Raw genomic sequence first — 13654 nt, forward strand, 5'->3', positions numbered from 1 at the left:
CTCCTGCGTCTGTGTCATTGAGAAGTTCTGTTGCCGTCTGTCTTTGTCCCTCACACGTCTCATCTCATCTGCAGGCGTAAAGAAGGGTGACCGTGTGTCCATTTACATGCCCATGGTGGTCGAACTGGTGGTCGCCATGTTGGCCTGCGTCCGCATCGGAGCCGTTCACTCCATCGTGGTAAGTTATGCCGGTGAAATGTGGCGTATTTATGTGTTTGTGTATGTATTTAAAAACAGTTGTGTGTCTGTGTGTCTCCAGTTTGCAGGTTTCTCTGCTGAGTCTCTGTGTGAGAGGATCATGGACTCTCAGTGTTCTCTGCTCATCACAGCAGGTTAGTATCACATGTTTGCTGTGCGACTTCATCACACACACACACACAGTTTAAACACAAGAAAACAAAAAACCTTGTATTTTCCCCCCTGACATTTCAACCTTTTTTCTTTTTTCCACGAAAATTTTTGTCGAGGTGAGCTTGTGTCGATTGTCGTCGTTTTGGCAAAAAAAGTCCCATCCCTATTTTCACCTGCTGCCCATCAACTTCTCCTGGTTATAAAAGTGACAAAATTCTTTTTAAGAGTCACTTAATAACATTTCTTTGGAAAAAAATTTGCATTGCGATATACTTTTTATGTCGTTCGATTTCGATATATATATATCAGGATATAAATCACATCAAGCTTAAAGGTTCCACTTTACTCTGAAGGGAAATGTAAAGATGGGGCAAACATTTTTGAGTACATGCCTGGTCAACAAACAAAATTATTCAGTTTTAATGATTGCTTTGTTTATAGAGCAAAGAAACCAGAAAATATTCACATTTAAGAAGCTGAAAAATCACAGAAAATAGAAAATATTCACATTTAAGAAGCTGAAAAATCACAAAGACTAGAAATATTCACATTTAAGAAGCTGAAAAATCACAAAGACTAGAAATATTCACATTTAAGAACCTGAAAAATCACAAAGACTTGAAAATATTCACATTTAAGAAGCTGAAAAATCACAGAGACTAGAAAATATTCACATTTAAGAAGCTGAAAAATCACAGAAACTAGAAAATATTCACATTTAAGAAGCTGAAAAATCACAGAAACTAGAAAATAGCGAGGTAACGAGGGTCAAGTACTTTTATCAACTGCTTAAATCTGTTGTTTTTGACCGTCGTGTATGTGATATCAGTGTTTCTCTTATAGACAGAGAAGATAGACTCGATAGATAAAGTTTATTGTCAGTCCCCAATCAGTGACAGAAATCTTCCTTTGACACGGCTGCAACAATAAAATATGACACATTCGACACCCGAGACACTTTCAAACTCACAAGGTAAAAACAGTCAAATGGGACACGTGGTTAAAAGAACAACAGTTACAGTCATGTGCAGTGTGATGGCTGTCTGATTTTGTTCAGAGTGAATATTGACGTATGTATGTATATGTTAGTTATGCAGACGCTCTGTCTCTTCTGTGCTCTCTCAGATGGTTTCTATCGTGGAGATAAGCTGATCAACTTGAAGCTCTTATCTGATGAAGCGCTGCAGAAATGCAGAGACAAGTAAGTCCACACACACATACGCACACACACACACTTCCATGTGGACAGACTAACCTTAATTAGCACAACCACAGCTCAAATTTTAGTCCTTAAAGCAGAAAAAGGCAGATGTTCTCCTGGTGTTTGACCCCTCGCTCGGTCAGACAGTCGTTTCCTTTTCCTCAGACAACATTTTTCTTCTTTTTCAACAAACTAAAATAAAATAACGGCATGTCTGCCTTGATCTTATCGCCGGTACCGTGAAGCAATTCATGTTTGTTTGTGAGACCTCCTGATTCAGAGGCTGCGCTGATCTTGTGAGGCTGGTATTCTGCTAACAGACAGCAGGGGGCAGTGGAGTATCCATCACAATGACTCTGAAACTGTTCAATTAGGGTAAAAATCTGGCATAGATAGTCTGTCTGGTGTTCAGTTTTTGGAAATGGTAGCTCAGTCGGTTATCGACAAATAAATAGGCTTTTTTGTGCCTTTATTTTATAGCCCAGCCTTTAAAAAAGTGGTTGACCTTTTAATGTCATTTATGATTGAAGCTTAATAAAAAAACGGGTTCTCACAGGTCTTTGGAATCCCTGAGAGATTGTGAATAAAAAAAACATGTCAAGGCCCTTGGAAGTAGTTTTGTGCAATGAAGAAATTAAGTTGATGTTTAGGTAAATGTCTCCCGCCGCTAATGTGCCCTTGTTTAGATTAGGTTAGACAAATCTAATCTAATCTTTTTTTTTTTTCTTTTTTTTGTTACAACACCACATGAGCGAGTGACATTACACAAGAGAGAGCGAATGGCAACGTGATGCCTGGAAAATGCGAACTCCAGATCTCTGAAAAGTGTCCCCTCCCATCTTAAGCTGTGTCTGCACATTCAGTCCTTGAATTTGAAGGAATTGTTCCTGGAAAAGTCCTTGAATTTGGTGTTGACCAAGGTGTGGGAACCCTGAAAATCTGCCCTTTTTTGCAGGGGTTTTCCAGTGAACAAGTGCATCATGCTGAAGCATTTGTCCAAAGGAGACGACACGTCTCCAGGGTCTCAGTCTCCTCCAGCCAAACGAACTTGTCCTGGCCTGCAGGTGAACAACAAACAACAACACCAACGCTTTGATGATGTTTGTACTGCCATAGTTTTATCATCCCATCGCATTTATTCAATCAGTCTTTTATTTTCTAAACAATGTCCCTAAACCTCTTTGGGTCCATTTTGGTTCTCCCTGATTAACTTCTCCCTACTCCTCCTCCTCATTCCTTCGCTTTTGTCCAGCAGGAGAAACAGAGAACGCGCCCTGTTCCGCAGGTACTTTCATCACCTTCTCCCTCCACTTAATCCCCCATAACACCTTTGGTTTTGTTGCTTTCTGAAGCAGAATTTCAGCCTTACTGCTGTTTTAAAAAAGGTAAAAAAGGAAAGAAAGAAAGAAACAACTTAATTTCTGGTTTAAACTTTTTTAGAAATGCATTTGAAGAGGTAGTTGTTGTTTTTACCACACAGCAGTTTTTATTCCTGATGGTTGACAATTCAGACAGCATGTGGGGAACATGACAAACGCACATAGACATTTCTACTTATTATTATATTAATAATAATAATAATAATAATAATAATAATAATAATGACATATAATAAAAAGTAGTCGGTATGTTACGTACTGTAGTGGTGAGAGAAGCAGCCCGGGAAACATCAGAAAAAAACAAGATCTTAGCAAGTTAACAAAATGCTCTAATAATAAAATCTGCATCAGCTTTAAGTCTACGATATCTTAAGCATATGTTTGTCGTCGCTGTTAGACAAGAAACTGAAGTTTGTAAACCACTCACTCTCCCACACCAAAGTCCATAGAGAAAATCAAAGAAAATCCTTGGCTGCTTCTCAGAGCGTCTGTATTTATCACACTGACTGTATTTATCCACACACGTGGACCTCATACAACCACACACACATCATACCTGCAGAAGTTAAACATCAGGAAGTTTCACTCATGTTCCTTGTGTTTTTTCCCCTGGAGTGTCTGAACTCATCAGAATAAAATGTAAATTCTGTGGATTTGTATTAACACTCTGTTTGTTGTGAACTCAGGAGATATTCCAAAATTCAGGAGAAAGACTCAGGAGGCTTTGAACCTTCACTTAAAACTGAGCAAGAACTAAGTAGTATTGATTATTTTCACTATTAATTAAGCTGCATATTTTGATCTTTCACATTCTCAGTTGCAGCCCTGTGATGTTAACACCACATGTCTATTTTATTTTGTTATATATAGTTACACAGATGTTTGTTTTGCTTCATTTTAAAGACAGAGACTCCTGATTCTTTCTGTCCTGATTCTTCTCTGCTTGTATTTAGGTTTAGTGAAGCCTGGTGTTTGCTCTCTGTCTCTGTCTCTGTCTCTGTCTCTCTCTCTCTCTCTCTCTCTCACATCAGCTGTTTAATCTGAGTGACAAGGAAACGTTTTGGTCGTACATGAAGCGCTTCCTGTGTGTCGTCATGTTTAACAGATCTGTGTGGGTTCCTCTTTAAAGCATGAGAGCAGCTTTGTGAACGACTGCAGGTCTGTGACTGTGTGAACAGAGCTCAATCACTCACTTTAGGGGCGGCTCAAAATATAAATTTGGTGACATGTCGTCGTCATCCTTCCTCGTGTGACAAGATAATCCATACGCCAGGCCAAATATCCATATTTTAATTCACAGATTAAGGCGCATTAGAGTAAACAGTCCCTGCCAGTTTCACTCACTGAGCGCCATTACTTCACATCTCCAATCATGAGATATCGCGATTGATTATCACAGAATTGTTGTATCGCGAGGTAACCTGTGATTCACACCCTGCTAGATATGCTTACATATGACATACTGGTTAATATTATGGATACAGTAGATGCAGTTCAACCAGCCATTCAAATGGTGGCTGGTGGGCCACACGTGGCCCATAGCCAGCTTCATGGTGGCCCAGCCTGTCGGACAGGAAGTGACTGAGCCAGCCTGTCGGACAGGAAGTGACTGAGCTCTGATCAACAAATGGAATAAGTTACAACTGAAGTTTGTAACTTTTCCTCTTCTCTCTTTTCACTGAACTAACTATTCGACTTTTTTGTGCTTTAGATCCTAGGGACGTTTTTTTTTAAGCGCATGCAGACTTTGACTTTGTTTGTATTTTGTGTGTGCGTTTCTTTATATTTTTTGTCGCACCAGGTTCCGTGGAACCCCGAGGTGGACTTGTGTTGGCTCACTCTGGTGGGCGGGGCCTCAGACAAGTGTGAACCGGAGTGGTGCCAGTCTGAAGATCCGCTGTTCATCCTCTACACGAGCGGCTCCACCGGCAAACCGAAGGTTTGTACGTTTTTGTGCGTCTCTGTTCACGAACATTGAACAAATTCCGACATAAATGTATAATCGGTTATAAAACCTAGCGATTTTCTGCACAAACCCCACAAGACGTGACCGCGATAGTCCGCTAAGCCCGGGCTTTCAAAATCAAACGACTCAATGAGCATCTAGTCTGGTCAGGAGAGGGACAGTACAAGGTGGGCAGTAAAGACGTCTTTAGACTGTACAACAAGCGCTGCTCTCAGTCGATTTCCCATGTTCAACCTTTGTTTATTTATACTGTAAATATCAAGTCCATACTGCAAACTGTCTATAATGTATATTCTTTTGTAATTCGTTTTATAGTCTTAGTGTTAATATCTTTATATATTGTACATTTTTGCTTATGCATGTTTATTATTTATTATCTTTATTTTTACTGTCTTTGCCGCTGTAACAATGTAAATTTCCCCACTGCGGAACAAGTAAAGGAATCATCTTATCTTCATGATGATTCAGTTTTAAGGATTTCTTTATGTGGAGCGAAAAAATAGGGAAATATTCACTTTTCAGAAGCTGAAAAATCACACAAACTGGTTTTAATTATTTCTAAAATTACTCAAACTGATAAATTGTTTATTTATAGTAAATTGTTAAATAAATAGGAGATATGGTTGTCTTTATATGTAAAGTTTTTTCCACAGAAATTGAATTATTTCTTCTTCTTCAGGGTGTTCTTCACACCGTCAGTGGTTACATGGTCTACGCCGCCGCCACCTTCAAACTGGTGTTCGACTACCAGCCGGACGACGTGTACTGGTGCACGGCCGACATCGGCTGGATCACCGGACACTCGTACATCACGTACGGCCCGCTCGCCAACGGAGCCACCAGCGTGCTGGTGAGTTCAGGGACTGTGGGATTTCTCCATTCTATCATTTATTTATTCTTCAATTCAACAATTCTTTCCTCCATTTAAAAATGCGGGGTGTCAAACTCAAATGACCGGGGGGGCAGTGGGTGTCCAGAGGGGCCCCCCTCCACTACGATATCTCACAGAATTAAAGTATAAGTGTTTGTTTTAATGTGGAATGATGTGTAAAGTCACAGTTAGAACATGTAACTTATATTAATGATTGTTTGGTCCATAAAATATTGAAAAATATTGATTGTTTCTCAAACCTGGAAATGATATATATATATATGTACTGTATGTATGTGTATATATATATATATATATATATATATATATATATATATATATATATATATATATATGTATGTGTATATATATATATATATATATATATGTATGTATATATATGTATGTGTATATATATATATATATATATATGTATGTATATATATGTATGTACATATATATATATATATATATATGTATGTACATATATATATATATATATATATATATATATATATATATATATATATATGATGATTTATTAATTAGTTAATGTTTTTGTGTGTTAAACTCTTGTGTGTCTGTTGTCTCAGTTCGAGGGTCTGCCCACGTACCCAGACGTGGGTCGCATGTGGGCGGTCGTCGACAAATACCGCGTCACCAAGTTCTACACGGCGCCGACTGCCATCAGGATGCTGATGAAGTACGGCAGCGAGCCTGTGTACAAGTGAGTCACTCTCTCCTCCTGCAACAGCAGAGGAACAGGAACGTGCAAACGGTTCCAGGAATTTTCCAAATGCGAATTACAGGATTCCCACGGGTCCTTGAAATCCTTGAAAGTTTGCGAATCTGAAAGAATGTTCTCAAGACCCTTCTCAATGCCCTAAATAGACTTGGGCCTTTGAAATCTTTGAACGTTTGGGAATTAAAAACAATTCAAGGCCCTTGAAAGTTTTTGAAAACAAACATGTTTGTATTTGTATATGAAACACTTTCTTTAAATTATGCAAAATTCCTGTTCCCATGAAGTCTTATAAATTCCCATAGAAAGTTTCCAATTTGGAATATTTCCAAAGTACCCAAACTAAAGTTCCAATGGAAAGTTTCTGGAAATTTACACAAATGAATGATTGATGGCTGCGTTTGACTTTTTCTGTGTGAGTTTTCTCTTGTCCATTAATAACCAAAGCAAGTGTTTAGTGAAGGTTTTTGTACATTTTCTTTAACCTTTCTTTCATGGAATGATAATCAAAAATACAACAATTATAATTGTTATCGTTGCCAAGTAACGGGACTGTCTGTTATTTGGGAATGTAATATTATTTCAAACGTGTGGTGTAAACTTCACGTTTGAGCTTGTAATGAAAGTTATCTGCTGTGAAAAAGATCTCTCACAGAGCTCAGTGTGTGAATTTAACTCATGAACAGCATCTCAATGCTCACACAATTTAACAGGTAATAATAACATCTGTCCACAGGTACAAGCGAGACTCTCTGAAGATTCTGGGCACAGTGGGTGAGCCCATCAACCCCGAGGCCTGGCAGTGGTACTACACTGTTGTGGGAGAGAGGAGATGTCCCATCGTCGACACCTTCTGGCAGACAGAAACCGTAAGTTCACCGAGAAAACACTCTGAACCTCCGTCTCCTACTTGTTTGGACACTGGAAGAGCCGGTGTTTGCTGACTCTTGAGTTGTGGCTCCCCCTGGTGGTAGCACAGGCCTCTCAAACCATGTAGGATTCACATTAAAGCATAATGTTGTCTTTCAGGGTGGACACGTGTTGACTCCTTTACCTGCAGCCACGCCCATGAAACCAGGATCTGCCGTGAGTACACAACCCACGAACACGGTGAAACACACAAAATGGATGGATGAGTTGAAACTAGATAGATTGGACACATTCCATTATACTGCTCTAGCTCCTCCTCAAAGTGGGCGGAGTCACCACGGCACGTGGTTTTCTCCGCAACATAAACACGTGACTTGTAAAGCAGATGTTTTGGTTGACAGTGAATCATTAGTTCAGATGAGTTGACAGAATGTGACAGAGACACAGCAGCTGTCTCTAAATCCACCGGACTACTCTGTTCAATATTGACATTTTACACATTTGCTTTGCTAAATGCGCTCACGACTCTTCAGTGACGACACTCTCTGACCAATCAGTGACCGTCGTCTCAACTAAACCTCGTCAGAGCAGGAACTAAAAAAACGGCTCCCAGGTACCAGGTTCTGTCACTGATGGAGAAGAAGCAATAACCAGGAGAGCAGAGTTGAGCTAGAATTGAAGACCATCAGTGTGGAACCTTGGTACAAGATCTTCTTCATGGTCACATGTACAGTGTCTGCCTTCAGACATCATCAAGAGAACAAAATGGTCCAAGTCTGTGACATATTTCTTCACGTCATTTTATTTCAGACGTTCCCGTTCTTTGGCGTGGTGCCGGCCATTTTGAATGAGTCTGGAGAGGAGCTGGAGGGACCAAGTGAAGGATATCTGGTCAGGACAATGATGTCACCATGAATTTAAAACACCATCAGAGCCGACGTGAGCGTGCCGTTGACCTGTCGCTGCTGTCTATACTGTGTGTGAACAGGTTTTCAAACAGCCGTGGCCCGGCGTGATGAGGACAGTGTATGGAAACCATCAGAGGTTTGAAACCATCTACTTCCAAAAGTTTCCAGGATACTACGTCACAGGAGACGGTGAGGGAGGAGTTTAAACAGATAGTTTAAGTACTTTGAGGTGTGATGAACCAGGATGACACGCAGAGAAAGAGGGGAAAAAACTGAAGTTTGTAAACCACTCACTCTCCCACACCAAACCCCATATAGAAAAAAAGTGGTTTTAGCTCGCGGGGACACAGGAGCTGCTGGTCCTCTGCTGCCTCTTGTGGTCACTTTGTGTAACTGAGGTCAATCTAAACACAGGTTTCCTCACACTGAATTCACAAAATAAGACATTTGACAGATAAGACAGTGATAGAGGCAGCAGTGGATCAACAACTCCTGTGTGTGTGTGTGTGTGTGTGTGAGTGTGAGACGTTAAAATCACTGATTTTCTCTCTGGACTTTGGTGTGGGAGAGTGAGTGGTTTACAAACGTCAGTTTCCTGTTGGAAAAGTCTGTCTCACAGTGAGATAAAGACATGAACATGTGTATGAAGGAGGAAATGTGGAAACATAAATATAGTCGGTACAAATGAATGATCTTTCTGTAGAATTTTGTTGTACACCAAGAAAAATAAAGATGTCTCATTAAATAGTTGGAGTGACATGAAGTGCATGAGAGGATGTTACTGCATCTTCCTCTCAGCGGCGCGTTGTAAATGAAACTTTGATCTCCAGGTTGCCGTAGAGACGAGGACGGCTACTACTGGATAACGGGGAGGATAGACGACATGCTGAACGTCTCAGGTAGGATTCAGTTTACAGTGTTCTGCTGCAGTTTCAGCCAGTGGAAACAATCATTTAAAGGTTTGGACTCTGACGTGTGATCATTAATTCAGTATTTAAATGGTTTTGCACTTACAGTAATGAGATTTAAAGTGTTATAGACGTCTCCACCCGTCTCATCTCTTCAGGTCATTTGCTGAGTACAGCGGAGGTGGAGTCAGCGCTGGTCGAGCATGTGTCTGTCGCCGAGGCTGCCGTGGTGGGCAGACCGCATCCTGTCAAAGGAGAGAGTCTCTACTGCTTCGTCACGCTCACCGATGGCGTGACGTACAACCGCGCGCTGGAGGCGGAACTCAAAAAACAAGGTGTGTGAAGGCATCAGGAATTTTCTGTTCAACAAAATTGAGGCTTGGATGAGGAGATGTGATGTTTCTTATATTGACATCAGCGTTTTCCCAAAGTAGCAGATCGGTTGTATATAATGTGGTAAGGTGCAGAGATGCTAACTGGGATCACCGCTCAAAGTGGCAACGTAAAACAATTCCTCACGTTTATTTGACATGAAGTTAAATTGTGAACAGTAATTATTTCTGTCACTTCAGGTCATGAATCGGTCAAGTAAAGTAATCGGTTCCCAGAACAGATCACAGGAACCACGTTCTGAGGTGGTTTTCGTACACATGTTCACGTTCCTGAGCGTGAACGCAAGTCGCCTTCAGATCAGATTAGAGACCTGATCCACGGCAGTTTCACTTTTTCTTTTCCCATCGTTTGGTTCTCAAATGTTACATTATTTCAACACTGATCTTTGTCTAATGGTTAACAAAAATCTCATTTCATGTCGTACACTGTCATTTAATCAGACTTTTGATTCTTTACATAAAAGATTGTATACAAGTCTGGAAGCTTTGTTTGTGAGTCTGATTTTGTTCATGTTTTGTTGTTTTCCACAGTTCGAGAGAAGATCGGTGCCATCGCTACACCGGACTTCATCCAGAACGCTCCGGGACTCCCCAAGACCCGATCTGGTGAGTGAACAGGAAATGTGTACTATGATGATGCGACTAATGAGGAGCTTTTGACGTCAACTGTGAGAATTTGTTGACTCAGATACGTGAATCAAATCAAATGTGGAAATCCGGTTTGGCTCATCCGCCATTTTAAAACACACCAAAAAATAATTTGATTTATGATTTGTCGCTCCTTAACTTCCACTCAGTTGTCACTATGGAAGGTAACATTGTTGATTAAAACTAATGAAAAACTTTAGGGAAATTTTGCGAGTCTGCGCTGTTGAATCCTACATCAATGTTTTTAAACTATATCGCATGTTTTAATCCCAAATTTCCCCTTTGTCACAACCGACCTGGAAATCATGGAGCTGGATTATATTTTAGTTCCGTGCATTCGGTCCATTGTAGTTCATCTACTACCCCGAAGGTGGCAGCAGCAGGAAGCATTTTGCAAGTTTTTGGAAATTTAAAAATTTACAAGGTTCCTTGAATGTATCTTGTAGCTGCTCCTCTAATCTCGACCCGCTGTGGTCGTGCGTTCTTCTCCGTATTATCAGGACAAAATGTTGTCGCTTTACGCACATTTTCAGCTAAAACTCGCATTTAAATTGGTAAATATCATCAATCATTTGTTGTGCTGTAGCATCCATGTCGGTGAGACTGTACTGCCAGATCGTAAAATGTCCCCGTCGAACAGTGATCATTTTGTTAACGAAAACTATGAAGGAAAATGTTTGTCAATGACTAAAACTGACGTACTCAACCTTTACCTCTACATGCGCCCCCTGCAGGTAAGATCATGCGGAGGGTTCTACGCAAAATCGCCTGTGACGAGCACGAGCTGGGCGACATCTCCACGCTGGCCGACTCGTCCGTAGTCGAGCAGCTCTTTCAGAACAGACACTGCGCCGCCGTGTGACAGAGTCCGAGATCCTCTCTCCTCACACGGCCGCGTGTCGCCAGCCAAAAAAAAAAATAACGCAACCAGGGAGGAAGAAGAAGATGACGAGGAGAATGTGGACGAATGCGGTCTTGTCTCACAAAAACAACTTCTGGCTCCTGATGAGGACGACGCGGCACAGCCAGAGGTTGTTTTTGGGTAAGACCGCCCTCTAGTGGACCTGTGGTGGAAGTGGAAGACGCTTCATCCTATTTTATCTTCGTGTTTTTAGCCCAAAAAACCTGCAGAAATACGTTAACATGCAAAGTCGCTCTGTCTGAGGTGAAAGGATGAGTGTCAGCGTCCGAGTGCGTCGCGTCCCGGCACTCAACGCAGGTCATTAGCTAATTCTGCTTATGAGTTAATTTGTGTTTGTTTTGAAAGGATCTACATATCCATGTCTTTGTTTTTGGGAGAGAATTTAGAGGATTTTATTTTTCTGTCTGTGAGCACGGATGTTTATTTTTCTCTGTAGTTTTGTGCTTTCGCAACGTTCGTCTCCAAACTGACGCAGAAACTTTAAAAATAATATTTTGATCTAAACTGAAATGTAAACGTGTACGAGAAAATATTAGAACCAGGTGGTGATTGGTTGGAGACTTCATAGATACTTAATAAAGGTAAAGTTAAAGGTTTTTTTTCTTTTTGAATCGCGATGTGTGTCAGAGGACACGTGTCACTCCACGGATGAAATTTTAGTCTACGATGAAGTCTACGATGTCTTAAGAACACGTTCACGTCTTTATCTCACTGTAAGACAGACTTGTTTGTAAACCACTCACTCTCCCACACCAAAGTCCATAGAGAAATGCAGTGATTTTAACATCACACACAGGAGCTAAAATCCTACATTTGGATTTACAAAGTGACCACACGAGGCAGCAGAGGACCAGCAGCTCCTGTGTCACTGATTTTCTCCATGGACTTTGGTGTGGGAGAGCGAGTGGTTTACAAACTTCAGTTTCCTGGTGGAAAAGTCTGTCTGACAGTGAGATAAAGACGTGTCAATGGTTATTGCAGCAGATCTCATGGTTCAATCACCGAGAAGTAAAAACATTTTGAAGCTTCTGTCATTTTTAAATCCGTCTCACTGCAACTTTCACAACTTAACATAAGACTTTAATTATCTGGAGAACCTCCTGCTCCTCACTAACCTGTTATTCACACGTGAAAATTCAGTTCAGAGTCGAGTGAACGTCGGAGCGAGTAGCGGATCTTTGGCATCTCGTCTCGTCATATTTTTTTAAGTCTTTTATGTCATCTGTTTGTTGCCGTGTGGGTTTCAATGTGCCAACGTCAGTAACAGCAGAGCTCAGTGCACTACCATAATAATACTGTAAAAAAAAATAAAACAACAAAATAGTGCAGTAGCTTATTACTTACAGTGTTTGTGTTTTTAATTCAGGTGAAGGACAAATGTTTGTGTTTAATCTCTGACTGTGGTTTGTTTGTATCAAAGTATCTGCGACGACAGTAAATGGACATGACTACTGCCTCCAACTCTGTTTTCACTGACTGCTCCTTTAAGGAAAAACTGCCACTAATTATTATTTTATTCAGAACAGAAGAAGAAACAGGTGAAAAAAGCAACTGTTGTGTCCCAAACGTCTTCAAAAGAACCAAAGATATTTTATTTTTCCGAGCAAAGAAACACCCAAATTATTATAATCTTTCATCTAAATTGTTGTTGACTCTTCACTCTTCTAATGATGGATGTCCTTGAGTCGAGTGTGACACTGGTGTAATACTCAGTCATATCCATTAGAGGGCAGTGTCTGACAACGTCAAGACACTTTTATGAAACGGTGAGTCACAACTGAAGCAGCTGAATTTCTGAGGACACCAAATAATAAAAACAAACAAAAAAGCCTTTATTTTAAACCCATTGATTATTTTGTTTGTCTCTGTTCTGTTCAGTGTGGAAAATAACTTAAATATTCTAATGTTTTTGGAGTTAAAGTTGTGCTGTGGCTGGTTAAGAGCTTGTTTATATTGTTATTTTCAAACTTTAGCAGCATGCAAACATTTGTGTTAACACAAAGTGAGAGTTTTATGAAGTTCGGACACGGTGTTCACGTCTTTATCTCACTGTTACACAGACTTTTCCCAACAGGAAACTGAAGTTTGTAAACCACTCACTCTCCCACACCAAAGTCCATAGAGAAAATCAGTGATTTTAACATCACACACACACAGGAGTTGTTGATCCACTTCTGCCTCCATCCCTAGGTTCAAATGTCTGATTTGGTCACTTCGGCCTTGGAAATCTTTCGTTCGATTACATTTTATCCGTTAAGTTGGTTAAAATCTGTTTTAGCAATAGCTTCATCAAAATTGAAATTTCAGATTAATTTGTGTGAATTAAAAGCTTTATACATGTTTTTTAAGTCATAATGTTGAATCTTGTGTTTAATGTAATGTTGGAACTCTGTTTTCAGTCCAATGTTTAGTTTGTGTATATCGTGTCTCCTCCAGGATGTTGTATGTTGTGTCCTGCTGCCGTCTGTTTGCTTGTGTGTTTTTCCTGTGAAGTCT

General features: G+C 40.3%; 1 protein-coding gene across 7 annotated transcripts in view; it reads left to right on the forward strand.

The window, feature by feature from the left end:
• The window catches only part of LOC131468105 (acetyl-coenzyme A synthetase, cytoplasmic-like), a 32011-nt gene that overhangs the window by 5555 nt on the left and 12802 nt on the right, over positions 1-13654 (forward strand). The window contains exons 4-19 of one of the 7 annotated variants that reach the window (XM_058641992.1): positions 75-178; positions 260-332; positions 1477-1552; positions 2508-2652; positions 2805-2837; positions 4733-4870; positions 5577-5747; positions 6362-6495; positions 7247-7379; positions 7540-7596; positions 8191-8271; positions 8369-8477; positions 9119-9187; positions 9355-9531; positions 10120-10194; positions 10971-12619. In XM_058641992.1, coding sequence (XP_058497975.1) covers positions 75-178; positions 260-332; positions 1477-1552; positions 2508-2652; positions 2805-2837; positions 4733-4870; positions 5577-5747; positions 6362-6495; positions 7247-7379; positions 7540-7596; positions 8191-8271; positions 8369-8477; positions 9119-9187; positions 9355-9531; positions 10120-10194; positions 10971-11098 — 1703 coding nt within the window. In that variant the 3' untranslated portion in view covers positions 11099-12619. Of the gene's footprint in view, positions 1-74; positions 179-259; positions 333-1476; positions 1553-2507; positions 2653-2804; positions 2838-4732; positions 4871-5576; positions 5748-6361; positions 6496-7246; positions 7380-7539; positions 7597-8190; positions 8272-8368; positions 8478-9118; positions 9188-9354; positions 9532-10119; positions 10195-10970; positions 12620-13654 lie in introns of those variants that run through there. The other 6 variants (XM_058641994.1, XM_058641996.1, XM_058641998.1 and 3 more) reach the window with 6 other exon arrangements.

This window comes from Solea solea, chromosome 11 (genome assembly GCF_958295425.1).
Source record: "Solea solea chromosome 11, fSolSol10.1, whole genome shotgun sequence".
In the NCBI taxonomy this organism is placed as follows: domain Eukaryota; kingdom Metazoa; phylum Chordata; class Actinopteri; order Pleuronectiformes; family Soleidae; genus Solea; species Solea solea.